The following is a 27278-nucleotide window of genomic DNA, read 5'->3' on the forward strand; positions in this document are numbered from 1 at the left end:
CAAAAGTACAACATTTACTGTAGATGCTTAGGCAAATCAATTGGTGTGGTTCAACTTTCTTTTTTTTTTTTTTTTAATGTTAATTTTGATGGAAACCCAATATATTTTTACAAATTAAGCAATGGAGAAAATGTTCACACGCATATTTCATAAACTGTGTTTATGTACAATCAACTTTAGTTGTAAGAATTGCAAAGAGTGATGTCAAGCTGAAGAGAAGGTTTATGTTCATTGTAATGTTCCATGCAGCCTAAGCTATGTATTTTATCACTGTGTAGTCTAAGCTATGGATTAATTAAAGTATTTTTCTATGCAGCAAGGTCTGTAGAATAGTCATCTCCTTGCCTATGAACACGTTATTTGCAGAACTTCAGTGCATTAAGAAGGATCATTTGTCTAAGACTGTTCTTTACGTACACATTCATGCAGGTAAGGAAGGGGATACAGTCCATCACTGTCATGGCTGGAAACATCACATCTGCGGAGACTCATGAGTGAAGTGGTTTGAAAGTGCAAGACTGGCTTGACTACAGTTCACAGCATAAGAAAACATCCAGCCTGGCAAAACTAATCAAGGGAGCTTAACCATCTAATGAGCACAGCATGGCTACAGTGAAACGGGTAGATTTCTTATTGGAGGGAACACGGGTAATAAACACATGAATTAAATAGAGTTGAATGACCAGTTAAAGAATTGTGAGAAACCTATAAAATGCAGAACATTTCAGTTAGTCTTCCTAACAGAGCTAGAGAAACCACTGGCACAGATACACTTGATAGTGAGCCGTTAGCTGAAGTCCTGATGCCAAAGGCATATTCGGGAAACAAAGTGGACTCGAACAAACACCATGGATACTTTATGCAGTGCAGGTACATAATGAAAATGAAACATTGGGTCTATTTAAATGAAGGTTCATCACCCTGCTCAAAGAAAGAGACACAAACTGCAGAGTATTGTGTGCATCAACAGAAGATGGAAACCCAAACAGTAGAACTGCTCATAGTGGATCAGGGCAACCAGCCACTAGCAGACAAAACCTTTAGACACAGCATGTGTTTGTACCATGCTGTATAGGATATTTTATTAGTATGTCATCCCTATGTTTACATTAGTTATAAATATAAAAAATATAACTTTACTCGCAAGATGTTCTATGCCATTTATCAGGGCTATAAAAAATGTTTTATCTGTACCTAAAATAAACACACAGTTGACTTAAATATTAAAAGCACTGCTCAGAATGCTGTTTATCCTACAAGAACCTAATCTTTCTTGACTGTGTCCAGCGTTTTAACTCTTTTTGTTCTTTTTTAAGGCTTCTTCACAGTAAGGTATCTTTTTAAGAGGCAGGCCTTTATGGGCCGGTGGTCCTTCGACTAACTGAGAAGGTGTACTTCCAACTGTTACTAAGTGACCAGATCCAACCTGAAAAGCAAAATAAATGCATTGCTTGACATCCATGTTAGTATTTAAAAGAAGATGAGACTTAAACCAAGAATTGGTCTTTTGAAAATATTATTCAGAAGGTAGAGATGCATGCTGAAATTTTCTAGGTCTACTGAAATTATTATTTATACTAAAGTCACAAACTGTTCCATCAATACAAAGGAGAAGATAGAGTGATTTTATAACTTTATATACTCTGCTTTTCTGCTTTCATGTTTGATCTTACTAAAAGAAGAAAAGAACACCAAGCCTTTATTACAGTACAAGTTTGTTGTGCAGTGTTATTTGGATTTGTACATAATATCAGCCACAGTTTTTTGCTATATATTAACACTTAAAAATTCAAAAAAAGTACAGCCTGTTTCTCTGAACACAATTGCCTGTATCTGAAAGAGACATACTGTTTCCAGTTTCATTAATACTCTTTATACTGAATAGGTTCATGTCTTTGAAAAGAAATCCTTTGGTGACACCTCTATCTTCTAGCCATGTTTCAGTAGGAAAAAGACAAATGCCACTCTTTGAGCGTGCATGGCACACTTGTCTGGTTACTTGACTTTGACTTGGTTTGCACCAACCATCTTAGCTTCATTTTCATCTCTCACTACTGAAGATGTTTGGCAAAGAGGAGAAAACAAGATTTTTCCACAAAAATAAATTGCCAGCAATATTTGACATTTGCCATACTTCTAAGGAATGCAGACAAGGAATTTCATCTGGTGTTGGTGATACATTCATTTTCCTAAAAGACACCTGCAAAATGGTTACCTGCTTCCTTGCTTCTATCTACAGTTATTGCAATATTGACTACAGAATCATGAAGATATATTTTTGTTAAATTCTCTCCCTCCAAAGAAATGAATTATTTTATCATGAAGCCCCAAATAAAACCTAACCACGTGTTTCTCTCTACTAGCGATTTTCAGAACGTTCATATTTGTATCTACATCTTCCAGATGCTTTCTGAAAAATATTGCTGATTAGAAGTCTTCTTTATATATGCACGTAACTACATTTTTCCACCCTATATCTTGCATTACTTACTGTTGTGCCCAAGCCTTTAATATCAGTAGAATGGACTGCTCCTTTTTGAGTCTTTGATTTAGATTTGGAAGCCTCTATTGATTTTTCCTGAAGCCTTTTTGCTTTCTAAAGATAGTTAGGAAAAAAAAAAAAAAGGTAAAATTGTTTTAATGAGAATGAATTATATTATTTGTACCTGTCAGAAAATACACAAACAAAATGACAAAACAAAGGAGGTAAAAATCTGTTGGCTTTTCATTTCAAGTATTCTCCCTGTGGTTTGTGACCCTTGTGTACTGAGGACCTGAAAACAGAATAAAGGGACATGGCTTCACAGTGACCAGAAGCAAATAATCATTTCCTGAAACTCGTTGGCTTTAATCTTCCGACTGCAGCTTAATATGCTGTTAGTCTTTATCACCACAAGAGCACACTCTTGTCTTTTTTTAGTATGTCATCTCCCAGGATTCCCATATACTACATATTTACACAGCTAATCAGACCCAAGGCTATACTGTGCCACAAAAGCGTTTATACATCCCAAATGTAAGATACAGCATTTTATTTTCTTGATTTTCATGAAGTTTGAGTCAGTCCATCCTTCAAGATTGTCAAGACCTTTTTGAATGGCAACCCTACCTCACAGCACGTGGATTGTTTCATCCAGTTTGGCATTATGCATGAAAGTGAGAAGAATGCATGCTTATCCAATATCCAGGTTGAGAATGTTACAACATTACTGTCCTGCATACAGATGTGTATATACACAGATGCATGTACGTATGAATATACACATACCTATTACTGATCACCAATCTGTGTCTATAATCAGAACAGTAGAAGTACCAAAGATCGTATTGCTCTGCCAATACAGCTCAGAGTTCACTCCTCTATGTTTGTGTGAACATAACATTTACTGCATCTTCTACTTGAATAACCTCATCATTCATTAAGAAAAGCGTTAGGAACTTCCCAATTATTATAACTACACTATGAATGCACATTTTGTTCCACCAGATTTTTTTGTTGTTTTGTTTTTTACCTTCAGTGCTTCATAGTTCGATGTCCGAATTAAGAAATTTTCCCAAGATTTGTTTACCATTTCTTTCTGCTTATGGACAGCACGAATCTGTAATATAAAGGAGATTAACAAAATACAACACAAACCTCTTTCCATGAGCTTTCCTGAATTCTTTGCTTGTGCTGTTAAGATAGTACATCTATGTCCCGTTATGTCACCTTAGCTCATCCCACTCACTTGAATTTGAATGACAGTGCTGTAGCGATATATTTGTTCTTTAAAAACTTCAGGTACGCACCCCCTTAAAAACAAAAAACCCCACAAAGCTTACCTTCTGTGCTGCAAGGTAACCTTTCCCTTTGTTTTCTAACACATGTTGGAAGAGCCCCAGATCTTTCATGACTGTTTTTGTATATGCTTACTCTCAAATGATGAATAACAGAGATGGCATCATTTCCGGTGACAGAAGTGCATGCATGACATTCCCTCCAAAACACTAGCATGAGATTTGAGACATCTGTTCCAACTGGTCTTACTTCTCAGAAGGGAGAAGAGGATGAGACAGTAGAAAAGCGACAATGCCTAATGCCTGCCTTATAACCGAGGCTGGACAATGTTTATAGCTGCTTGCTTTCAGGATGCTAGGAAGAACGAAGCCCCGCTTTATGAAGTAATGAAGCTTTGTGAGCATTCAGCCAGAGGAGTTTAAAAGAGAGGCTTACATTGCATTTTAAGAAACAGATATGTTAACAATAAGTACTTAAATTGTTATCTGCTACAGACAGGTGCAACTCTTGCAGTAACATAATTAGCATTTCTCATTACACCATTGTTGATACATCACTGATAACACTGCTTTATTTTTTCATGTTACTCTTTAAATAGTGGAAAAAAAATATATACAAACAGAGAACTGGGGTTAATTGCATTTAATTTAAATTTTATGCTGAAATATTAAAGTATCTTAAAGCAATGCATCCATTTAGGATTCTGAATATTTTATAATACAAAAATCATTATACAAGTTGACAAAAAAATTCTATGCATTTCACTTGTATAAATACTCCTTGACTTACTTGTGTGTATGTTTTTTCCTCCTCTTGGATATCTTGCTGATGACGATTTTCAAGCAGTTCAGTCTGGTAAGCAGTGACCATTTTTCCAATATTTTCTGATACTTCTGAAATAACTTTCAGTATTTCCTCATCTGAACCAATAGGTCTGAATTCTTCTCTTAGTTCTGCACACACTTCACTCCAAACTTCTCCAACCTGTAGATGGAACACACACAGCATGCTTATATTTATCTCTTTTTTCTTTATTGTTGCTTACCTTCTCAGCATCATTATGCAAGGTTAAACTTCAGTAATGCTATACCAAATTCATTCAGAGTAATCTGCCCCTAAGCCCTTCCCACCCCCAAATTCACCCCACACAGACTGGTCACCATGAATGCTGATAACTACAGAAGAAACAGAAATACAAGGTACCAAATTACAAGAGTGAAGAGTCTTGATGGCTTTTTTTTTTTCTGTAAAATCTCAAGTTATGCATGTTATCAGAGTAAACTGTAACATGAGACATAAACAGAAATTGGAATTATCAACTAAAGGTCAAGTATCACTAGCTTCTGACCATCTCAGCTCTCACAGACTTCTTTCCTAAGCTGAAAATTGGGCTGAATTAAAGCATCTTTTAAGCAGGATGGCCCCTACAAAACTTGTTATGAAGGGAGTGTATAAATAGGAGAGGGAACAGCTATGAGGATGGATAGTGATAGGACAAGGGGGAATGGTCTTAAATTGAGAAAGGGAGGTTTAGTTTAGATCTTAGGAGGAATTTTTTCACCCAGAGGGTGGTGAGGCACCGGAACAGGTTGCCCAAGTTGGTTCTGGATGCCCCATCCCTGAAGGCATTCATCCCTGGAGGCCAGGCTGGATGTGGCTCTGGCAGCCTGGTCTGATGGCTGGCGATCCTGCACACAGCAGGAGGCTGAAACTGGATGAGCACTGCGGACTTTTTCAACCCAGCCCATTCTATGAATCTGTGATTCTTGCTTCCTGTAGGCAAACCACTCTGATACTTTACATTTGACAATATGGAAGGGTACTGAGTGTGGGTACTGAGTGTTTACAAGGATGGGAAAGCACAGAAAAGCCTTCATCAGAATATGTTTACTGTGATCTTTAGTAGCAAAACCTGTATATATGCTGACCCTGCACAAAGAGGCAGGACAGCTGTCCAGGCCCTCCCCAGCTCCTTACCCCACTCCTATTTCTTGAGCTGGCAAGCAGTTAAAACTACTTTTTTTTTTTTTCCTGAATTATTCTTAATTAGCATTGTTTTCTAGTCTGGTTCACTATGCAGACACAAATATTTGTAGAAATACAAAAGAAGAGCCAGGAAACGCTGGAATGATGGAGGTGGGATAATTTACTTTGATGCCAAATACCAGTTTACAATTTTATAGAACAACAGGTGACTTGTGACATAGATTACAGCTTGTGAAGGGCTATTTCTTTCTCATATCCTGAGATAATTTGCTATTCTTGTAAAAATATATTCAATAGAAATACGTCCTTCCACAACACTCACCTTAAAGTCAATATACCGCCGTATGATAGCAAGTGTGACAAAATCCTTAGAAGACAAACCAGGCAAATTTTCAAAACCTAAAGGAATATTAATGATCTCAGTAGTGACAATCTGATCAATTTATCTTAAAATGTAACAGTCTAAAAAAGACACCACCTTATTTATATATAATCATATGCAAAATCTTCATCACAAGTACATCAGTAAGTCCCTCTTCCAATCCTGAGCAGGATTTAGGTGATAAAATCCCTCTTTTCTTAATAACAGATTCACTTTATACCAGCTCTTCCCTTTTGAGCAGATCCAGTGACCTTCCAATTGCTTGTAAATCCAGGTTAGCGCTGCACTTGCTATGGTTTTTTCCTTTTTTGTTTTTTTTGTGGGACTTTGATTTGGCATTAAAGCAGACGAACAGTTGAGTGTACAGGTCACAATTTCTCCAGATGCATTTTAGCACAGAGTTTGTGAAATATCTAACAGGAGAATGGTATCACAGGATCTCCAACACCTTGTTTCAAAGCTGAGTAGTAAAGATTATCTCCACCTCATAGACTTGAGAGGAACATAATGAATCCATCTTAAAAATGTATTTTTAACAATATGTGTGAAGGAATAAGAAAGAGTAGTATGGTTGCTGGGACTATACCTCATATTTTGTGTATGCTGAACATTCGTTCTACTCAGTGTTTTAAAAAACTATTTCTATATAGCCTATTAAAGCTATTTCTAGATTTCAACATACCATCTGTGTGATAACTGGAAACACAGCATCTGTTTATTATAGCATAACTACATCGTGTTTTGAAGTTAAGACATTTCATAAATAAAGATCAATTCACACTGGAACCACTCTGTTACAGGCTGCTATGAAGCATAACTACACTAAGAAAAAGATGATAGAAAAAGACTATAAGAATTCTCAGTCTTACCCACTTCCACATCATTTCAGTACTTCATAGGAGACTTTAAAAAGTACATAAGTAACATGAGAGGTATATATAAATACAGAAGAAAGCTGGAACAGAATCGCATGCCTTTTTGATTTAATAAAGAATTCAGCTGTGATGATCCAAGATCAACATAATTAACACTAATAAGAAGTTGGGTTAAAACAGAGAAAGAAATGGCCATAGTTTGTTAGAGACACTGAAGATATTTTGAAATCAGCTGGTTCCTAGGGTGGCCAGGGAACTGGTTGAAAGCAGACTCAGAACTATTACTCACTATCTTTGAACCCACTGAGGACAGACTTGAAAAGAACAAACATAATGCCTATTTTTAAAAAGAAAAAATTAGAAGACAAGGAACAGTGGTTAAATCCAGTTTGGGTAGCTAAATGGTAACAGTCAAAATACTAACATCCATCATGAAGTAATAAAAAAAGGCTGTGTCATTCTGCCTACTATTCTGTACAGCCAAGCAAGAAGGCTTATCAAGTATCTGAACTTCGGATCAGGTTTTTAGACAAAGGTGTAATAACTATTCATATTCAATGGGCAAACAACACATAATTAGAAGAGAGTGCAGCAAATTGAAGCCAAAGAAAAGAATGCAAATTAAAATACCAGTTTGAAAAACTATTTTAAAAACACAGAATGTAATTCAGTAAGGACAAATGCAAAATTCGTAGAAAAAGTCAACTGTTCAGATCCAGATGTTAGATGACTGGAGGCTGTACAAGATCACACATATCAAGTGAGGAAATGCCATTGTGACAATAATAATTGTTTGGTACAAAAATTGTTTGGTACAGTATGGTTATTTACAAGATGAGAAATATAGTTCTACTAGGCTGTGAGGCTTCTGCTGGAGTGTGTTCAGTTTTGGGACATGACAGATCAAGAAGAATGTGAATCAATTGAAAAGGTTCAAGAAAAAAAATGATGAAAATAATCAGAGGCTATTCTAGGAAATGACAACTATGGGTAAAGAATGCAGAATGCAGTACTTCTAATGATAAGAGATAATATACGTGAAAGATACTATGTGCAGGAAAATAGATGCCAGAACATTTCGATGAAACTTTCAATTTGATTCTTGAAAGCTTGCTAATGGTAAGGGCAGCAAAACATTGGTGAAGTCTTGCAATCCCCATCAAAAGAGGCTTCTTAGAAGAGGATGAGCAAGCATCTAATAATAACAGACTATTGATCATCTCAAGTTCCTTTTTTTTTATATTAGAGACTTGATCGACTGCCAGTGAACAAGTTTTATTTAATGACAAATACGATACTGAGAAGGCAATTCATTTGTCTTACCTAGTTTGCACAGTAATGAATAAAGTTTTGCCCGTATGTTTTCTGAAATTTCCACAATGGCAAAGCTGGGACAGCTGGAAGGCATGGGGATGACCTCTTGCTCTTTCTGGAAGCTGCCAGCAATAGGCCTCTTTACATCTAAACGTTTCAAAATATAACAACAGTTGAAGAGGCAGCATGGACAGTATGTTCCCAAAGCTATTAAGATTAGAGGAAATGCTATTTTAGTCATGGAGAAAAAAAAAACACAAAACCCACACACATCTTTGGCTTGCAGCTACTGACATTATCTCTTCTGTGGTGCCCCCCCCAAAAGAAGGTAGTTCCATCTTAGACTGTGGACAATACACAAAACATTTCAACAATCTGCCCAGAAATTTGGTCCAGGAAATATTAATTAGCATGACTAGAGATTCGTGGTATCACGGCACTCTCCTTTTCTATTTTTACAATATATGAAGAAACAATGTCATTTTTGGAAGAAATTAAGTAATTTTCCAGCATTAGAAAACCAGTTTAAAGTACCTGTAACGGCTCACTTTTCCCAGTTAATGTAGGAAGTGCCATCTAGCGGCCAGACTCCAATAAAACATAAATGAAGTATTCTGACTTTGCTGAGAACTGCAGCATAAACGTACAAATATTACAGTTTACTCTCATCAGGATTCTGGCATCAAAAGCAAATATATTATTTTATTTTTATATTTATTTATTTATTATGTGAGCAGCTTCACTAACAGTTTCACATGTATCACAAAACTTACCAGCAATCCTTCCGTATCGATCACGTTGGACTCCCAAGTCCATTTCCTCCTGCCTCCATAGCTGTATTAGCAGTTTAGCTGCTGTTTGATCTTTCTCCCCCCGCCAAGCACTGATGTGAATAATGGTTTTGGGATTGTCACAAAACTCACTGAGGATCCCAAGAATTACATTGCACAAGTTTTTTTGTTTTAACTTGGTGAAGAGAAAAGGAAAAAAAAGTTTCAATTTGTCATAGCACAGAATTAATCTACATTCAGATTTAAAAAACAAAAAGAGGAATTCTGTAATATGTAACTGAGTAAGTAGAAGCTTTTAATCACAGATATTTGCCCCCCAAAAAAGGTGTCTAAACTTTCAATCTCTCAGGGTTCTTGCCATGCAATGTTCCATAAATCAAGGAACATGAAGGGGAATTTATGTAGGATCATGTGAGATGCCTGTGTGTCAAATTACTTAATAGGTACCTCCAGGCTCACATGCAGATGAATTAACGTTTTTGATCATGTGCTACTACCAAGATTTACATTCATAAGAAACAGACTCAGAAGGCAGAGACAGTACCATAGAAGATCTGTTTTCTTCTGTGGCCAGACCTTTGAGCAGCAGGAAAGGGCCTTCAGCTTTGTGAAATGCTTGAAGTGAAATGCCAGTGCCAGACACAAGCCACAGATCCATAAAAGTAGCTATTACACTACTTGTAGCTGTTATGTTGCATGCACAAAATAACTTTAAACGCCAAAACTTTTAAAGCCTTGAAGAGTATACTATCTCTTCTGTGGTGCTTTTCTAGCAGATATGTCATTCAAAATAAAGCATAGCTTGAGTTTCCTTGAAAAAAAAAAAAAGTCTCGGTAAATTTAAGACTTTCTGCCAACTGCTTATTTAACAAAAAAGATTTAACAAAAAAACACGGAATATCTTTCCAGTCATTTCAGAGCAGATATCTGGTGTGCAGATTACATTCCTATCTCAGGGAATTATGCAGACTGGCCTTCTTGTCACTACTACAACAGTCTTAGGAGATACCATTAAAAATACAATTTTCCATGTTGCTTTACTACTCTTTCATTTTGTAATAAAAATAATAAAAATACCTACTGCCAGCAAATCCAGAAGGAAAAAAATGCCCTGCTGTTCTAGAAAATAATCCTCTGCAATGTAGCATCCAATGACACACGACCTTCAACAGAGATAATTTCAATATGTAGGAACATTTTTATGTTTCAGAGCATTCTACAAATATTCCATTTATTTTACTGAATTACATAAAAATACTTAGTATTTAATAAGCTTAATACCTTTAGGGAGTAGAAGAAATGATTTTCATATACTTGCACTTGTGTATTTTCATTTATACTGTGTAATTAAATAGAACCTATTTACCACAATTTCTTTTCCTGTAGGTGGCACACCTTCCTCAGAGCAGCCAAGAAATTTGGCAAGTTCATTACAAACTGGATTAGAATAGAGATTTGAACTAAAACTCAGTAAAAGTGCTAACATTAAGCTATATGATATTATTGATCTGGCTCACTGCAAAGTTGTGTAAATATTCCTGCAGTAGAATCACGAGAGTGAGACGATGAAGACTTTCTTTGGGCAACAGGGCTGGCTTCTCCCAGCTTAAACCAATCATAAAAGCAGCACTCATAATGCTATTGCTGTCTTCAATAATTTCCAGATTAATGCAGAGACTGAAGGGTTTGCCTGCATCACTGAGCTGTCTGTTCTCCCAGACAATGATATTAAATAGCTTTCTGTATATTTATCAAACACTGACTTCAAACAAATTAACTTTTGTTCATCCTTTTGTATCTCTGATAGCAATTTTTGAAAAATTTCTAGTTCAGTATAGGCAGTATAGGCAGTCCACAAACACTTCTAATGCCTGCACAATTTTTTGCTAACAATGGTCTATTATCAATTCGTGTTCACTCTTTGAAGTAATTTAGAGACTCCAACCAGAAACTTATTTTCTGGAAAGTTTAAAGTAGCTCTGCATTGAAGTGTCAGCAGGTCTCTGAAGGCACTCAAGGCCAGGCTGGATGTGGCTCTGGGCAGCCTGGTCTGGTGGTTGGCGACCCTGCCTGTGAAAGGGGGGTTGAAACTACATGATCATTGTGGTCCTTTTCAACCCAGGCCATTCTATGATTCTATGAGGCCATTCTGTGCAGGGAGTTGTATTGCTGTGTAGGGACAGGGAATTAGACCATCTCACTGTGTCCCTGTCTAAGTAATTTATGCAAAATATCTCTGTTACTTTTGTATTCTTTTTTAATTAGTCAACACTAACTTTTACATGTTTTAAATGAAAGAAGGACCTATATTGCAGAGAAGGCCATAATATTGCAGATGAAAAATCCATAAGCTGCTATTTTTAAACAGCTGCCACTGCTAAAAAACTTCTTTACTAACCACAAGCAGTCCAGTGCACTGAAAAGGAGACGATTGTGGCCCAGTCCACTGTGCAGCTTCTTTGGATCCATCTGAATGAACGGGATAAGTAAATCCACTCCTTCATAGCTGAAGAGTTCCTGTTAAAAATAATTAAAGCAACACTTTTCTGAAATAATATTTACTAAGTAGCTACACATCAGAAAATCAGAAAGAAAATTTTACATTTGAAGTGTATATGTTGTAATAAATTTGGCCTCATACTTAAAGTGGGATATATTTCTCATAATTTCTCATAATAAACATAAAAGAACTATTCAGTACTGCTTAACTGATAATCCCATTCTTCAACACGTTTTCATACTTTTATTAAAAACATGTAAATTAGCAACTATATAGATGAGACACTTGCTAATGGATTTCTGAGTGATTTTATTTCTAACAGCCACACATAGTTATCAACTCTGACCTTCTAGCAATGAAGTACAACTGGCATCTGCTACTGATTTAAGAAACAAACAAACAAAATATTTTCTGTTCATGATGAGGTAGAAGAATACAAACCTTTCTGTGGACATCATTTTCACAGAGAACAGACAAAATAAAGAATATATTAGCCTGGATTTCCAGCAGAATGGCATCATCTTTTTGTTCCAATTTGTTTGCTGTATACTTCAGGATATCTACAAAAGAAAACATTTCATACATGTGCATGTTCTATATGGAAGTCAGAAACCTATCTGATACACAAGTTATATTGCTAATTTTGCTCTCATTAAGATCTGAATGTTTTCACAGTTTTTTATTTTTATTTTTGGTTTTGTTTTCAGAGGAGTTTAATTTTCAGCTGAGGATATAAAATATGTTGTTTCTAGGCTTTCTATTAGACCATACTCTGAACTCCAAACAATCTTGCCTATTTGTTCCTTTCGGTGCAATTCTTTCAGAGCTGGAAAACTGATCATTGTAAGATAAGAATTTAAAATAGTATCAGAACTTAAAAATTACATATGATAGTAGGAATCGTTACTGAAAAAAAAAATAAAAATCTAAATAGCAGTGATTATGAAGTTTTATACTGATTTTAATCTTCATAAAGTTATTTACTTGAAAATACACTGGTTTTGATTTTCTTTCCTCTTGATTCTTAAGAGTTGTGGGAAGTCACAGTATAGAAACAGACTCACAACAGGATTTCCTACAGACAGTACAAATAATGTGCAACAAACACAGTATAATGACAGAAATAATAGGGTCAGCTTTCATTTGATTAAAAATCAAACTACTTTTTGTATTTAGGGTGTACACACCTACACACCTAATAAAACAAACACATTGTAAGAAAAGGCATGAAAATTCTCAGTGTCTAAAGAAATACACAATAAGCAATAATATACAGTGAGCAATAAAAACCTTGCTTTACCCAGTAGCTGGCTAATAGCTCCCTGGTCACACAAATTAAGGCTCACAGCATCATCATAAAGGGATACAACAGATTTCAGCACTCTCAGACTGTAGCGCATTTGAGCAAGCTTGCTGCCACGACCACCTGTTCCATGGAAACTGTTACCTTGACCAAAGAAAGGATCTGTGGAGCAAACATAAAGAGTATTTTCATTGGCAGACAACGTATGTTCATAATAATAACGTTCCCAGAATTTTCCATAAATAAAAAGAAGGCCTTGCCATTGCAAGTAAGCTAAAACAAGCAAACAAATATCTTTCTGCTAAAAAAGCTTCTTGATTGAAATAGCCTATTAGGAAGCCATTTTGTGAAGGGCTATACTACATGCAAAAAAAAAAGTTTGATTTTGATTAACATTGAAAATTATTACAGCTTTTTTTTTTTTTTTTAAATTTATTTTTACTTTATTAGGTTCATAAGGGGCTTCTTCAAAGTTTTCCATTTTTCCTTTCTGCCAAAGAAATTAAGGTCAGGTGAGTTGTGTGCTGAGGTTACTGCGGCACAAAAGCCATGAATGTCTACTGACCTTGACCTATACACCACTCTAGAAACACAAGGAGAAGAGTATTCGCTTGGCAAGACAAATATTTATCAATTAACAAGGGAGCCACTGAAGCTAAAATAGCAATTGCATGAAGCTGTAATTCCTCATATTGGGCAGCAGACCAGTCATGAAATCCAGGCTTTTTATGTGGTTTTACATAATCCAACAAAGCTGGCATCACATCATTTTCACTGAGAAGCTGCAAATTCAAAAGAGAAAGAGACAGCTTACAGGTTTCACATGCAAGTAAGAAAAATCTTTATAGTTTGCTTTATCTATCCTACATTAAAAAAAATTATTTTTTATTGGGAAAGGATGTCAGGAACAGTACAAGTACAGACAAGCTGTGTTTATACTCTGTAGCATTCCCAAAGTCTGTGGTTTGTAAAACTTTATTATGCTCTTCAATTGTATCTCAACAATGCTTTGCAGCCACTTGTCAGCTCATTTTTCTAGCACGGTCTAGGTTTGCAGCTTCTCTAAAACAAACCACACTCTGCTTTCAAACAGCAAACTTGGCTTGAAGTTACATATAGTGTCTAGTTTTGAATTCTTCATTTAGAGAACAGTTTGTTTCAGTTTACTGGACTATGTCAGATGAACAGATAAATAGAAATCGTGAATTTTTTACTTATTTTCTTTTTTGGCTTACTGTACCTTATCTTAGAACTTGCCTGTACAGCATGCGGGTCTTTAGAAAAGATCCCTATTATGTTAAACAACAACTTCTTCATCTCAAAGTCTTCGTAAGAGTAGGTAAGTTTAAGACCTTTTAACAAAGGATTGGGAATTTTAGCTGTGAAGGAAATCGATACGTTAATAGATACATTCTGACAATATTTCAATTAAAAGAAAAAAAATACTGTGATTACATAGTATGAAACTTCTTACCTTCAGTAAACGTTGCAAGTACTATTAACAGCATTGTAAATCCACTTTCCTAGTAGGCATTCAAAAATAAATACGTTAATTGAAACAAATTGCTGTAAAATTAAAACTGATTATTTAATTTTGTTTTCTCTTTTTCTTCAGAACATAGAATTTAATGTATTCTATAGCAAAATACAGAATTTTATCAAAGAGTTCAATTTGGACACTGTACAATACTTATTAATAATTCTTTAAAGCCATGTCTCACCCAGCAAATCTGAACTTGTATGGGGAAGTCCCAAACACATGTCCTCACTATTGTAATCTACCACACAGGAGAACAACATTCTCAGTGCTGTGAGATTGAGGCTTTTTTTTTTCTTTTCTTTCAAAAAGCATTTGTGCACACAGAACTTTGTACATCAAGGTCATCACAACATACAATTTCAGCTTCAGTGCTTTACAATTAAGCTTACGAAAACTGCATGTATGAGCAACTTGGATTTACAAATATGACAGTGCTACTAGACAACCAGAAGGATAATCATGTCCAGTATCACTATGGACAACAGGGGTTGTCCACAGAGCACACTGGAGACAAAAGAGCTGTTTCTGAGATGATTGGAAACCAGGTAAATGCAGTTAGTAGGACACTGCTCTTGAACAAAACACACATTAAGTTGGCCTCAGCACTCAGGCAAACTCATCACAGGGCCTTGCACCAGCACACAGCGTGAGCAGAGTTCACACTATTTATTTTTAGTACAAGGACTTAAAATGCCATGGCTTTGTTATTGTTTCTTGTAGGAAAAAAACTGCCTTGTTTCTGCAGCCATGTAAACAATTTGAATGCTTTAGCCATCAAATATCTTTCTGCAATAGTATGACAGACATTCCTCGATGTGAGTGATAAAATGGAAAAACTGAATGAAGAATCTGTAATCTTCACACAGACTGTAAAATCTATTTGGCAATACAGTCAAATAGGAAAATTCTGCAGAGGTTTAGATATGAATTCCCTGAAAATAATCCACTCCTGAACAGCCAGTTGATCAGTTTGATCAGCACAGACAGTAATTTGATTACTTAGTCATTCTGCTTTTATGCCAGCATCCTAAATCTCAACTGTAAAGCAAGAGAGTGAAAGAATATCAACAGCCATAAAAAGTTGCCTTCTATCAGGTTCCTCATGAAAACTTTGGCATGAAAACATTCTGGAGCAAAAGAATGACGCATCTACTTTTTAGACAAGTCATGATAATGCATTTAGGGCTACATTTAGATGATGTGGTTTTAGAGAGAATTTATCTGTCTCATTAACTGGATCTAGTCAATTTTCTTTTCAGCATCTTATTTAAATCTGAGGTCATTTTTGGAGGTCATTTCTTACAAGGCTAAGGTACTTTGGTTAAATTTGGGCTATCTGAATACAGCTGGTACTTTTGCATCTCCAGACAACAAATAAAACATAGCGCAAAACTCACTGCTACAGAATGGCACATCTGAGAACATGTACAGGAGCTAACTTTTGCACATTAAAAGTATTAGCTAGCATACCAGACTAATGACATACAGATTTGTAATCTCTCTGAGATAGAAGGAACAGCAGAAAGAAAAAAGATTCCTGGCTTAGCAGACCTAAGAGCTAAGCACTGAAGACAGATTTTAACAAACAGAAGCTCAACAGTGAAAACTACTTAAATATTTAAAACTATTTAAATATACAATAGAAAAGGAAAAGTTACCAGCCTTAAAAATACAATTATGAATACTTACAATCATAGATGCTGCAGAGTTTTCAGCTACTAATGTGGCAATCACCAGGAGGTCGTTCCTTAGCTGACGATCAGAATGGCGAAAACCATTTATGAGCCGGTCCACAAATGCTTCCTTCAGTGCACTTACAATAAAGTGAAAAGCATTTTACTCTCTTCATATTCTAATTTTAGACAGCTCTAGATATAAGGATCCTCATTCAGCATCATACTTTTCAAAGTCTTATTGTTAAACAACAACAAAATATGAAATGAATTCTTACGTGTACCACTAGAAACAAGCATATATGCACCTTAAGCATATATGCACCTTGCCTACAATTTGTATTTCAAATTGCATCTTCTATTGTATGTGCTATAATGACTTACTTAATTGAAAGACATAATGCTTACTCAATTGTGGATGTTGTTGAGTGGTTATTGAGAAGAGATGATACAATCCCAAGTAGCAAAAACAGTGTAACTCACTGAGAACTCATTACCTACCTCAGCAGAAGATTTAAAACAAAGCCTCAGATGCCATAATACAGACTTTCTTACTAATTTTACCACAGAATCATGGAATGGCTTAGGTTGAAGATTATCTAGTTCCAACCACCTGCCAAGGGCAGGGTTGCCAGCCAGGGTTGATCAGGCTGCCCAGGATCCCATTCAACTTGGCCTTGAATGCCTCCAGAGATGGGGCACCCACACCTTCTCAGGGCAACCTGTTCCATCACCCCACCACCACTTATAATTATGCAACACAATAACAGTGCTTTAGGTTTCTCCAAAATTACAACAGTAATTCATAAAATGCTTCACTGTACTTACTGTATACATTCCAAGCTAGTGAGTTGATTAACAACTTCTTCTTTTGAGGTATTTTCTAGTAGATTCCATAAGATTTCTGATGAGCGCAACACCAGCTGTCCTGAGGGATCAGTGCCATTTAGATACGAACAGAGTCTGCTGGCTGCTTGAGCCTTCATCATATGTCTGCAATTTACTCCTGAAATTATGAAAATCTGAACAATTAATTCTAAGTAGGTCAGTCATTCTTCTAGAGAACAAATGATCAAGGATAGTAAGACTGTTGAAAGAACAATCTGTACTAACCAGAGCTGGAGAGGTGCTCAAGAGCTTTAAGAACCCACAACTTCTCAGTAAGTTGATTTTCAACTAATGCTAGAGATAAAACAAGAGTTTCTGCTAATCCTCCTAATTCAGCCATCTGAATCTTATAGTTTGCACTTGTTGGCTGGTAACCTGCACATAGAATAGGTTTTATTACAACACAGTAAATTCAGATTTTTGGTTACTTCATGAATCATTCATCCTTTATCAAAAAAGGATTGAGATGGGAGTGGCGTATTTCTTTAGATTTAAATCAATGGAAAAAATCTAATAAAACAACAGGAGCTGATTATATCTGAGTATTAACAGTGCCTAAAGCATACTCAATAGACTTACCTTCCAGAAGACTAAAATGTTATATAAATACATAAATTGCTTTCTAGAATGACAAGAGCGAAACGATGTGCAGGGAGTGGTCTTCCTTCTTCAGGTCATGCAGTATGTGCTGGTGCAGGACCTAGTTCTTTTCTTTAGTCTCTGAACTAGAATTAATGCCTTCCACTATCATATTACTTAAAGCATGTGAATCCAAACTTTGATTTACATGCCTGAATTCCTAATGCATCCCTGGTTTTACTTTTGCCCGTGAACATGGGAATCCATATTTTATCACTGAATTACGGAGGAGGGGAAGCGCAGAGAATTTACATTTACACATGTTAACTTGTGAATGTAAAGTGTATCTTAAATAGCTTAAATATATATATTAAATAACACGAAATGCAAATAACACACATAGTGAAAGGCTGTTTTGATTAAGTATAAACTCTCATAGGTTCTAAATGGTATCATTTTATAAATAAGAGATCCTTATGGATTGCTCTAGGAAAATATCAGCTCAATTTCTGAGGGAGAGTTTCAAAAGATCCAAGGAAATATTAGCAATTGTTAAAAAGTACAGTAGATAAAACAGAATATCACTGCAACAATGTCTGGCATGCCAGCATCCAGCGCATTCAGCAATAGCAGCCTCCCACATCTCAAAAAACAGAGCAGACCAGAAAAAATTACAGGTGGCAAGGTAACAAGTATTATTAAAGGCACTGAAAAGCTTACATACTAACAAGTTCAAACAGATTTGGCATCTTGACCTGGTAAATATGTGAATAAGAGGGGATAGCACAGACACATAAAATGAAGAATGCTTAGAGATAAAGAATTTGATTCACAAAGTCAGACTGAAATACTTTTTTTTTTTTTTTTTTTTTTTTTTTTAAATGAGATAGCACATCTATTTCCTAAATCTGGAGAAGAAAAATAAAATCTCTCTGTCTTTTAACATTCGATTATGTTGATTGAACTACTCATAGACACACAGCTAAATGCATACATAGGCACACACACCTACATGCTCGTAGGACTTGGAATCTCTCCTGTAAATTAAGAACAGATTTAAATGCTTCCAGAACCTTGTGAGGGCTGTTGCAGAGACAGTTTCCTTAGGCCTCCAGAAATAAATGATGACTAGCCAGAGGGCCCAGGAGCTAATGCTACACCATGGGAACACAGCAGGGGGGCATACTGAAGTCCAGCACGCTACCTCAGCTGCGCTCCGGATCCACACTGCACCAATTCTCACCTGTAGCTTGGCCACATTACAACCTAGTATTGCCTTCCAGCACTGATCATGTGCCCCTCTAAGAGGGGATTCATGCCTGACTTTTTCTTGTAACAGACTCTGACGTCATCATAAGGAATAAATATAGTGCATTCTGACTAGTTTGCATACATATCCATACTGCACAGGATCATGCCTGAGCTCATCTGCAGCCATACCCAGCCTCTTTCTGCAGATAAGTTCCATAATTTATTCAGAGCCTATGCTGAAATGTTTCCATAAGGACATAATTAAAATTAGATGGGTTCAGAAGTTGCTCCCTTATGAGCAACGCAAGAGAAACCAGAGTTGCTACATATACATAGCTGAAAATTATGTTTCCTTTCTTATAAATCTGGTCCTAATTAGTCTTTTTTCCTCTATTACCCATTTTTTCAGAGAGCTTGTGACTGCTTCACATCTTCTGAATACTACTTAATCCTAGTTGTATAAATGTAATAAATAATTCATTGCACACTGATGAAATAATTTAATACTTTGAGTATGCATGTCTGTAAAGATGTATTAATTGTACACTCAGCAATGCTACATACTTAATATAAGAGTGACTGTGGTTATATAGCAAAAAAATCACCTAATTAAAGGATCTATTTCAAACTAGCTGGCTACAAACACAGATTTCTTCTGACATTTCTTCTTGAAAACACCGTGCTTTACCTGGAAGTAGTTTTTTTGGCAGCTCCATCTTATAAAAGCTAATTATACACTTACAGATTTGTATTCTAACTCGAGAACTTGGCACCCTCATCAAACAACCTGCCAGAAACAGAAAAACAAAATAATGTACAAAGTTAATAATTGTTATAGAAATTCACCATCATTCCATTTTCAGTACTTTGCGTTTCCTCTGGCCATACCCCCTACAAATCTTTCTATTTTGCAAGCAGTTGGATTATAAAATACTCCAGGAACCAAAACCCCAACACTGAATCCGACAAAGTAGCCTTGGAGGAGTAACATAAGTTTTATCCAAAAGTGACCTCCTCTGCTTTATGGCTACAGATCCTTGTGAGACAGGATGTTATTCCAGAAGGTACTCAGGAGAAAGCTACTACACCAGGCTGCTGTCATCATGTCAGACACTCTTCAAGCAGACACGATATGACACAATGGGAGCATGAAAAGCATTCCTTTTCCACAGGATAAAAAGAAACCCTGTGAGACCTACCAGGGCCCAGCATAGATCATATAAATAAAATTTCAGATTTTAGTATCTCTTTTTGGACAGGCTACCCTAAGGAGAATCTGGAACTATCTGAAGCCCACAGCCCATTCTTTTATCTATCTGGGAATATGAAAATGAAGACTTAAGAATGATTTCTTTGCCATCGATTTGAAGGACAATCTTTCTTCCATTTGTGACAGACTAATTGTGCTACCCTGTACTATTAGAACTACTGATGGATACCTTGCCATCCATACTATTGATGGAATCTTTACCATCAGGTGAGTTGATAAGTCAGTTTTGCTTCACATTCTGGTTTTGATCTACAAGACTTGCAATACTTCCTTTGAAAATCACAGATATCACATGCAAGGTCATTTAAGAAGATACTGTGGTACTTAGATGTCCAGTGACACTGACAGATGAGTTTGACACATTTTCCTCTAAAGGTCTCTTAAAATGGATAGAAGCTTAAAGCTCAGATGCAAGCCAAAGGTTAAGGTCAGGAACTGCTGCTCCTAGTAAGGCACAGCATTACACTGACTTGCTGTACTTTGCCTTTGTAGGTGATAAAACTCAGGCTTTCAGGTTTTGAAGGCAGAAGCTGAAATTTAAGAGTTACTGTTCCTAACACCTTTATTCCATTTGGTTTCAAAGACTAAAAGGAACATATTCCCCTTATCCCAGACTTCAGTGTAGTAATACACACATTTCTCAGAGCAAACGGCAATCAAACAAGTTTGATTCAAACAAGTTTAGTTCTTCAACTGTATTGATAAAGTTATAGCTTCTGACACTGGCAAACAGGTAACTGCTAGCTAATCCCTGGGTTAGCTGCACAGCAAAATAAGAGTGGTATCTAAATACTAAAAAGCACAGAGTACTGACTGAATAATCAAAATAATTGATGTGCACTTACTACAGAAGTAACAAGCAATTAAAATTGTGATAATAATTCAGTTCATTTTATATCTTGATGGTGTTATGGCATCTCAGTCTACACTCACCAAGTTGTGCAATGGATTTTGAAACTGCCGCAGAATAGTTTACTTCATCTGATAATTTCTTTTTTTGAAATGGCAAACTACAAAATGAAATAAGGAAATATTACAAGCATGTTTAAAATACTGCGGAAGAATATTTTAATATACCACCAGGAAAGCTCAACGTTTTTTTTTCTCTCCTTCCTTCAAGCATTTTTGCAAACATGGACACTTTTTGCAAGACAAATACATCCTCTGCCATGCTGTTTCTACACTGAGAGCTCCAGTTCCACCATTTGGCAACTTCATTTTGGCAAACAGTAGTAGGTATTTCACAGAGAACATTTCCATAATTCGTATTTGGCATAATCAGAAATTCTTTGAACAAACAAATGTCAGTTAAGTGTGGAAGATGGAATCCTCGAACAGAGGTACTATCAAGCTATTGCAGAGTCTCACTATGAAGAGATATAAGCAGAGATGGAAAACAAGATCATATCCCCGGGCAAGACCTCTAGAAATAGATGGAAATAAAACCAATAAACTGACTCAAAATAGTCCAATTACACATTCATTTTTAAAAACAGGATATTAAGAAATATCTAATAACACTTGCAAAATACTCAAATATGACATAAACATGTAAGAGCTAAAAATTCCCTAAGAGTACACATTACAATACCATGCTGAGGTCTGTGCTGCTCACAGTGCAGAAACAGCTTTCCGGTAGGTTTACCTCTGTAAACACAGCCAGAGAAAAGGAGAGATCGAGTAATAGAATAAATGTGTGGGGTGGGGAAGGGTGGGGGAAGAAAAAGACACAGACACTGAAATAAGAGGGAAGACAGGCAAATAGCTGCAGCTACAAAAAAAAGTGGAAAATTCTGCTATGAGAGTTCTAGTATCAAAAAGGAATTGTTAAATTGCAGCTCCTCCCCTAGTTTCAGGCTTCTCTTTGTCATGTTAAGTAATGAATTGTGGGGGAATTTCCATAATATAAAAATTAAAGTAAAACCCAAGGACACAATCATTCAAAATATATAAACATAACTAAAGTTGCTGAACTACTACAAAAACCTATCACTACACTACTCACAACTACATTTCATTGACTCTATATCCTCATTCCCAGTTTTGCCACGTTTCTGCCACACACACAGGGAAACGAACCCCCATGATGTACTTTCTCATTCTCCACTGTGTGGCAGCAAAGTAAAGCAGTATATCTGCTTTTTGAAGTAAAAGATTCAGCTCAAAAATGTTATGTTTACAAAAGCCATCAGCTGAAAGAAAGCTATGCAAAACCCTTTTTGAATACCAGCTCACACATTTACTACATAGCATAATTTTTCTCTTCCTTGTTCTTGCCAATTGTAATAGCTGACTAACTTGTTACAGAAAAGTCCATGACCAACTTATAATTTACAAGTTCTTCAGAAGAAGGAGACAGGTATGGACAAGTATGGTAACACCTGAACTCTATTCTACTAGTAATTTGCAGTACAGTATGACAATGAAGATGTTAAAAAGTTTATAAAACATGTTCGTAAAGCAACTTGAAATCCTCCAATTGCCATAACATTTCCTCTTTTGCAACATGGCCTGTCATTTCCCAAATCTTACCTTCAGCTATTTAAGTGTCAGTTTTTTTAAACTCACTGAGAAAGCTCATTTGAAACATTAAAACACACTTCAGCAAGACTTAACAGCTGAATCTCTTGAGGGCAGCAGCCCTAGAATCACTTAACTCTAGGCAATGAAGCACCTGGGGGAGTCTTACTTCCAAGTAAGCTGGAAGTTTTGCATGATGTAATATGTGGCTCCACTGATTCTTGGCTCCTGAATTGTGTCTTTCATGCCAGTAGAAAAAGGACTCAAAGTAAAAACTGTTCATGAAAAGGAAGGGTGACATAATAGATACCTTGCAGAAGTAGATGCCTTCTATTGCAAATGCCATAGGAATACAGGAGTTCTTTTAGAAACTGTATGAATGTGTTAACAAGTAGTGTTTGAAATCTATAAAAAAGCTTAGATACTTACCCACATAACTTAATAAGTTCACATACGGGCTCAACAAAAGCTTCTTGTTCATTCACTTTTTCTGCACACAGGTTAAGAATGTCCATTATTTGTGTTAAATCCTTAATGGGCTTTAATTTAAAGCTAAGGAAATCCAAATGTTTGTTTTGCTATGAATTAAATGAAGAGCTTGGAAACTGTATCATATTTCAAAGACAGAACCAAGAACAACCAAGGCCAGTGCTTTTAAAGTTTGAAGAGTAAAATGAAGCTCGTGAGTCTATACTTTGATCTTTGGAAGAAGCCTTCCTTTTACAGAAGTGAAACTCCCACAGGTCTCATTTAGCTTTTTTCTCAGCTGAACTCACTGGAAGTTCAGAACTGGGTATCTAAAAATATAGGACAGAAACATCATTTAGGTAGATTTATCTACCTAAATTCTGTCTGAAGTAGCATTGTGGTATTTAAATCCTTTCCTATTCTAGTCCCATAAAGCTTGAGAATACGAACCTAAACATATATTATCAAATTTAGAGGCACAAAATCAAAACAGAACTGGTCACTGGAACTTAGAAGTTACTGCAAATCAACTTACTCATGAATACTGACTGTGAGTGCTTAGCCACAACTCAATTATGAAGTAATCTGAAAGCTAAAATCATTGTGGCAATTAATTGAACTGTATAAAATTAATCACATTTTTCCAAATGCCCACATTTTCCCTAGTACTTCCAATTACTCCCTTCAATTTTACTGAAAACATACAGAAATTTCAGATGAATAGTCTTCATTTTTCTTCAAAGACTGTACAGCTGAGATTCCTCTATTTAATATTGTAGCAAATGAATCAGGCAACCAGGAATCCTGCTATCCTAACAATCTCAGCTGTATGTGCATAAGATCATTGATGAGAACAGACTTGGGTTATCACTGCTCTTCATGTAGAAACAAGAATGGTTTGCTGAAAAGACAGAATATTACCATACATAGCACACCACAACTTCAGTATTCTACAGAGTGGCAAAAAGGATACAAGCCCATTTTCAAAAGACTTGACTACCTTCTTGAGAACTTTCAGCTGCTCATCTTCCAAATCGCTCTTAAATATAAGAATGGAAAATAGCTTTTAATTGCAGTTTGCCTCAGAACATTAAATGATTATATTTGTCCCCTTTAATTTTAAATGAAAGTGGAAACCAGATTAAAAAGTCACAAGACACAATGAAAAGCGCTTTGCAAGAGGATTAAATCCTTCATCAAGCCACAAGCTCTAAATACAGAGTTTGTAACTAAAGAGACTTTAAAACTGCATCTCTTGTTCAAATGTGTGAGCTCTTTCTACTACATTCTTTGGGATTTTGTGAGAGCATACTGCAAAAACCAAACCTATATTTCCCATGACATAAATGTGAATAAATGTAGCTATAAATTGCTTGGAATGGAGCTCTACCCCTGTTAGGAAACTGCCTGCAAATACGAAGTTAGAAATGGCTATGTCAGTTTGCCAGGACACGCAGTATTCATTCCAGCTCTCTTGAGCACCTTCACACTGAGCAAGAGCACTGCAAATTGCGGCAGGCCAGAAAGTTATGTCAGGAGACTACAAGCCCAGAATCCTGAGGGCATTTCATCAGATACTCCATATTGCGTAGAGAAGCAACAAACTACACCATCCAGAATATTCTTCAGTCTGTAAGATTATTCTGTGTCAAAAGGGAAAAAAAAAGACATGGACTAGTTCTCAGTAGGACTTAAAAAGTGCTATAAAAGCACCAATCAGTTCTTATTTGAAGAATGTAAATTATTAAGTTTTCAGATCAAAGTGACTAACGGCATAGTGACTTCAGCCTGTCAAATCTTTCTGCAAACACCAAAGACAGTCTGGTAGACTATGAGATACTGTTCTCCTGTGTGCCCAGGAGGTTGTATTTGCTGTTGAACGCTGAACTTTGAATAATGATCCTTCTGGATCACTAGCAGTTAACCTGGGGGTTTGGATAAATTTCTGACATACTTTCAGTAAGTCTGTATGTACTTCCATTTTTCAGGTACGGGCTTCAGCAGTCTAAAACTCCAGATAAACCAGTAACTGTACATCTAGCATCTACATCTGCTCTAGAGTGAGCATTTGTCTCTTTTGGAAAAGTGTCCCTGTAAAGATACACAGGGATAGTTAACAGACAAAAAAACTCATAGGTATCATTTTCCATTAAAATGACTATCTTTAGAAGAAGCGCTATTGCACAGTTAGCTCAGCTTTGTGCTCTGGAGCCCCAGCCACCAAAGCAGGTGATTTCCTGGGGGCAGGTACAAACGTGGTTGTGTCAAATGCTTTTCTACACCTCGTTATTGCCAGTGCAGCAGAAACAACGTTTTCTCGGCCTTACTCACGGAGCTTGCATCTTCCAGCAGCTTGATGGCGTGGTTCAGATCCACCGGCCCCACCTGCGTCTCCTGGAAAAGTCACACTTCTTAGGCATGGCTGTTAGACCGCGCTTGCAAGGTGCTTAGACCCTAAATGTGCAAGCGCCACCTTATTCCAACAGCAAACGACACGCGGACGCAGGACAACATGCGTGCGGGGCCGGGCTCCGGGGAGCTCACCTGCACGGCGTCTGAGGCGGCCCTGCGCCGCTCTCCGCCGCAGCGAGAGGGACCGACGGACGGGGACAACCCGGGGGAGCGAGCCGGGGAGCGAGAGTGCGCCGGTGAGCCGGGGGGCTCGGCCAGGGAGGCCATGGAGCCGGCTGCCACCCGTCCGCCGCAGCGCGGCCTCCGCTGTTGCCATGGAAGCGGAGCGGCTCCGCCTCCCGGCACCCGGGGTAAGGCCCGGCCGGGCGGCCCTGCGCCTATCAAAACAGGTGATAGAGATACAGACAGATCAAAAGTCTTTGGCTGCAGGGGTGGCTGATATTAACATGATTAATCGGCTTTCATTAACAAGTAATTTTTAACTCCTGTGGCAACAAAGAAATATTTGAGTATGGCAGTAGGTTTATTTAGAAGCTGCGGTAGCTGTTCAAATCTCCTGATGGTTTTTATAAGAAAAGAAATGAAAGATGAGAAGAAAAACAAGAAAGAAACCTCGATGACTCCAACCTTGATGACTCCAACTACAACCACAGCACTTCTTGCTCTCTATTCCCAGCCTGCGTGCTACACCACACATATAATACCTGCCCTCTTCAGTAATATGTGTTTACTCCTCATGTATGCTATACAGCTCTCCTTCCATCACGGTGAAAATACTCAGCATAGTAGGTGAGAACTCCAAGCTAAATGCTTACAGGAAACTCAGTGACATCAGGCTGGTGGCCGCCCACTAGTGGGGTTCCACAGACCTCCAGTTTTGGGCCAGTTCCCTTTAATGTTCTCATAAACGACTTGGATGAAGAGCTCAAAGGAATGCTAAGTAAGTCTGTGGGCAACACTAATTGTCACCAGTGTTTATAAACATCTCATCGCTGTTTATAAATATTTGAAGTGCGGGAGTCAAGTAGATGGTGTTCAGTGCAGTGGTGTTCAGCAACAGAAAATGGGGCAACAGGTAAAAACTGCAACACAGGAAGTTCCACGCAAACACAAGGAAAAAATTTGCTGCCAGAGTGACAGAGCACTGGAGCAGGCTGCGCAGAGAGGTTGTGGAGTCTCTTCTCTGGAGATATTCAAGACCCACCTGGATGCCTACTTGTGTGACCTAACGTAGGGCACCTGCTTCAGCAGGGGATTGGATTTGATTATTTCTAGAGGTCCCTTTCAATCCCTACAGTTCTGTGATTCAGTGATTCTGTGAAAACAGGAGGTGTTGTTGACTCCTCTGAGGGTAGGAGAGATCTTGCAAAAAGATACTGGCAAACTGAAGAGCTGCACAATCACCAACTGCATGAAGTCTAACAAGAGCAAGTGTCCAACTGTACTGCTAGGATGGGGCAACTCAGTGTATATACAGACTGAGGGACAAGAGGGTGGAGAGCAGCCCCACGGAAAAGGATCTGGGGCAGTTCTGGGGGAAAACATGAGACTGCAGTGTGCCCTGACAGCCATAAGGTCCAGCCGTACCATGAGGTGCAGCAGGCCCAGCACTGCAAGTGGGTGAGGGGAGCAGTGGTCACCCTCGTCTGCATGGTCTCACCTCCAGCACTGGGTGCAATTTGGCTGCTACAATATAAGAAAGACATGAAACTGTTCCAAAGTGTCCAAAAGTGGGCTACAAAGATACT

At 37.3% G+C, this 27278-nt stretch overlaps 1 protein-coding gene across 1 annotated transcript; it reads right to left on the minus strand.

Annotated features, from left to right (window-relative positions):
- On the minus strand, positions 1-25797 carry CFAP69 (cilia and flagella associated protein 69). Its single transcript, XM_042817049.1, has 23 exons — positions 25663-25797; positions 25450-25512; positions 24092-24157; positions 23080-23189; positions 21064-21140; positions 19549-19647; positions 17256-17405; positions 16971-17148; positions 16159-16282; positions 14404-14452; positions 14187-14308; positions 13495-13711; positions 12927-13091; positions 12068-12186; positions 11525-11643; positions 10208-10289; positions 9109-9301; positions 8345-8482; positions 6087-6163; positions 4568-4762; positions 3513-3599; positions 2492-2596; positions 1-1426 (listed from the first exon to the last, which is right to left on the minus strand). The coding sequence occupies exons 1-23, from the start codon at positions 25795-25797 to the stop codon at positions 1292-1294; spliced, it is 2805 nt and encodes a 934-aa protein (XP_042672983.1). The 3' UTR covers positions 1-1291.
- Between the last annotated feature and the right edge of the window lie 1481 nt (positions 25798-27278).

The sequence above is a fragment of the Centrocercus urophasianus genome, unplaced genomic scaffold (genome assembly GCF_019232065.1).
Source record: "Centrocercus urophasianus isolate 14NV4802_14NV808 unplaced genomic scaffold, USGS_Curo_1.0 seq_16, whole genome shotgun sequence".
NCBI lineage: Eukaryota > Metazoa > Chordata > Aves > Galliformes > Phasianidae > Centrocercus > Centrocercus urophasianus.

What these genes read in the sequence shown, in the direction of transcription:
- CFAP69 (XM_042817049.1), bottom strand. Translation starts at nt 25,797, where the DNA reads ATGGCCTCCCTGGCCGAGCCCCCCGGCTCACCGGCGCACTCTCGCTCC. An exon ending in AGTGCACTGGACTGCTTGTG is followed by an intron (nt 10,290 to 11,524) that starts GTTAGTAAAGAA and finishes TCTCTGTTGAAG; the next exon opens with GTCGTGTGTCATTGGATGCT. An exon ending in TCCTTCTGGATTTGCTGGCA is followed by an intron (nt 9,302 to 10,207) that starts GTAGGTATTTTT and finishes CTCTTCACCAAG; the next exon opens with TTAAAACAAAAAAACTTGTG.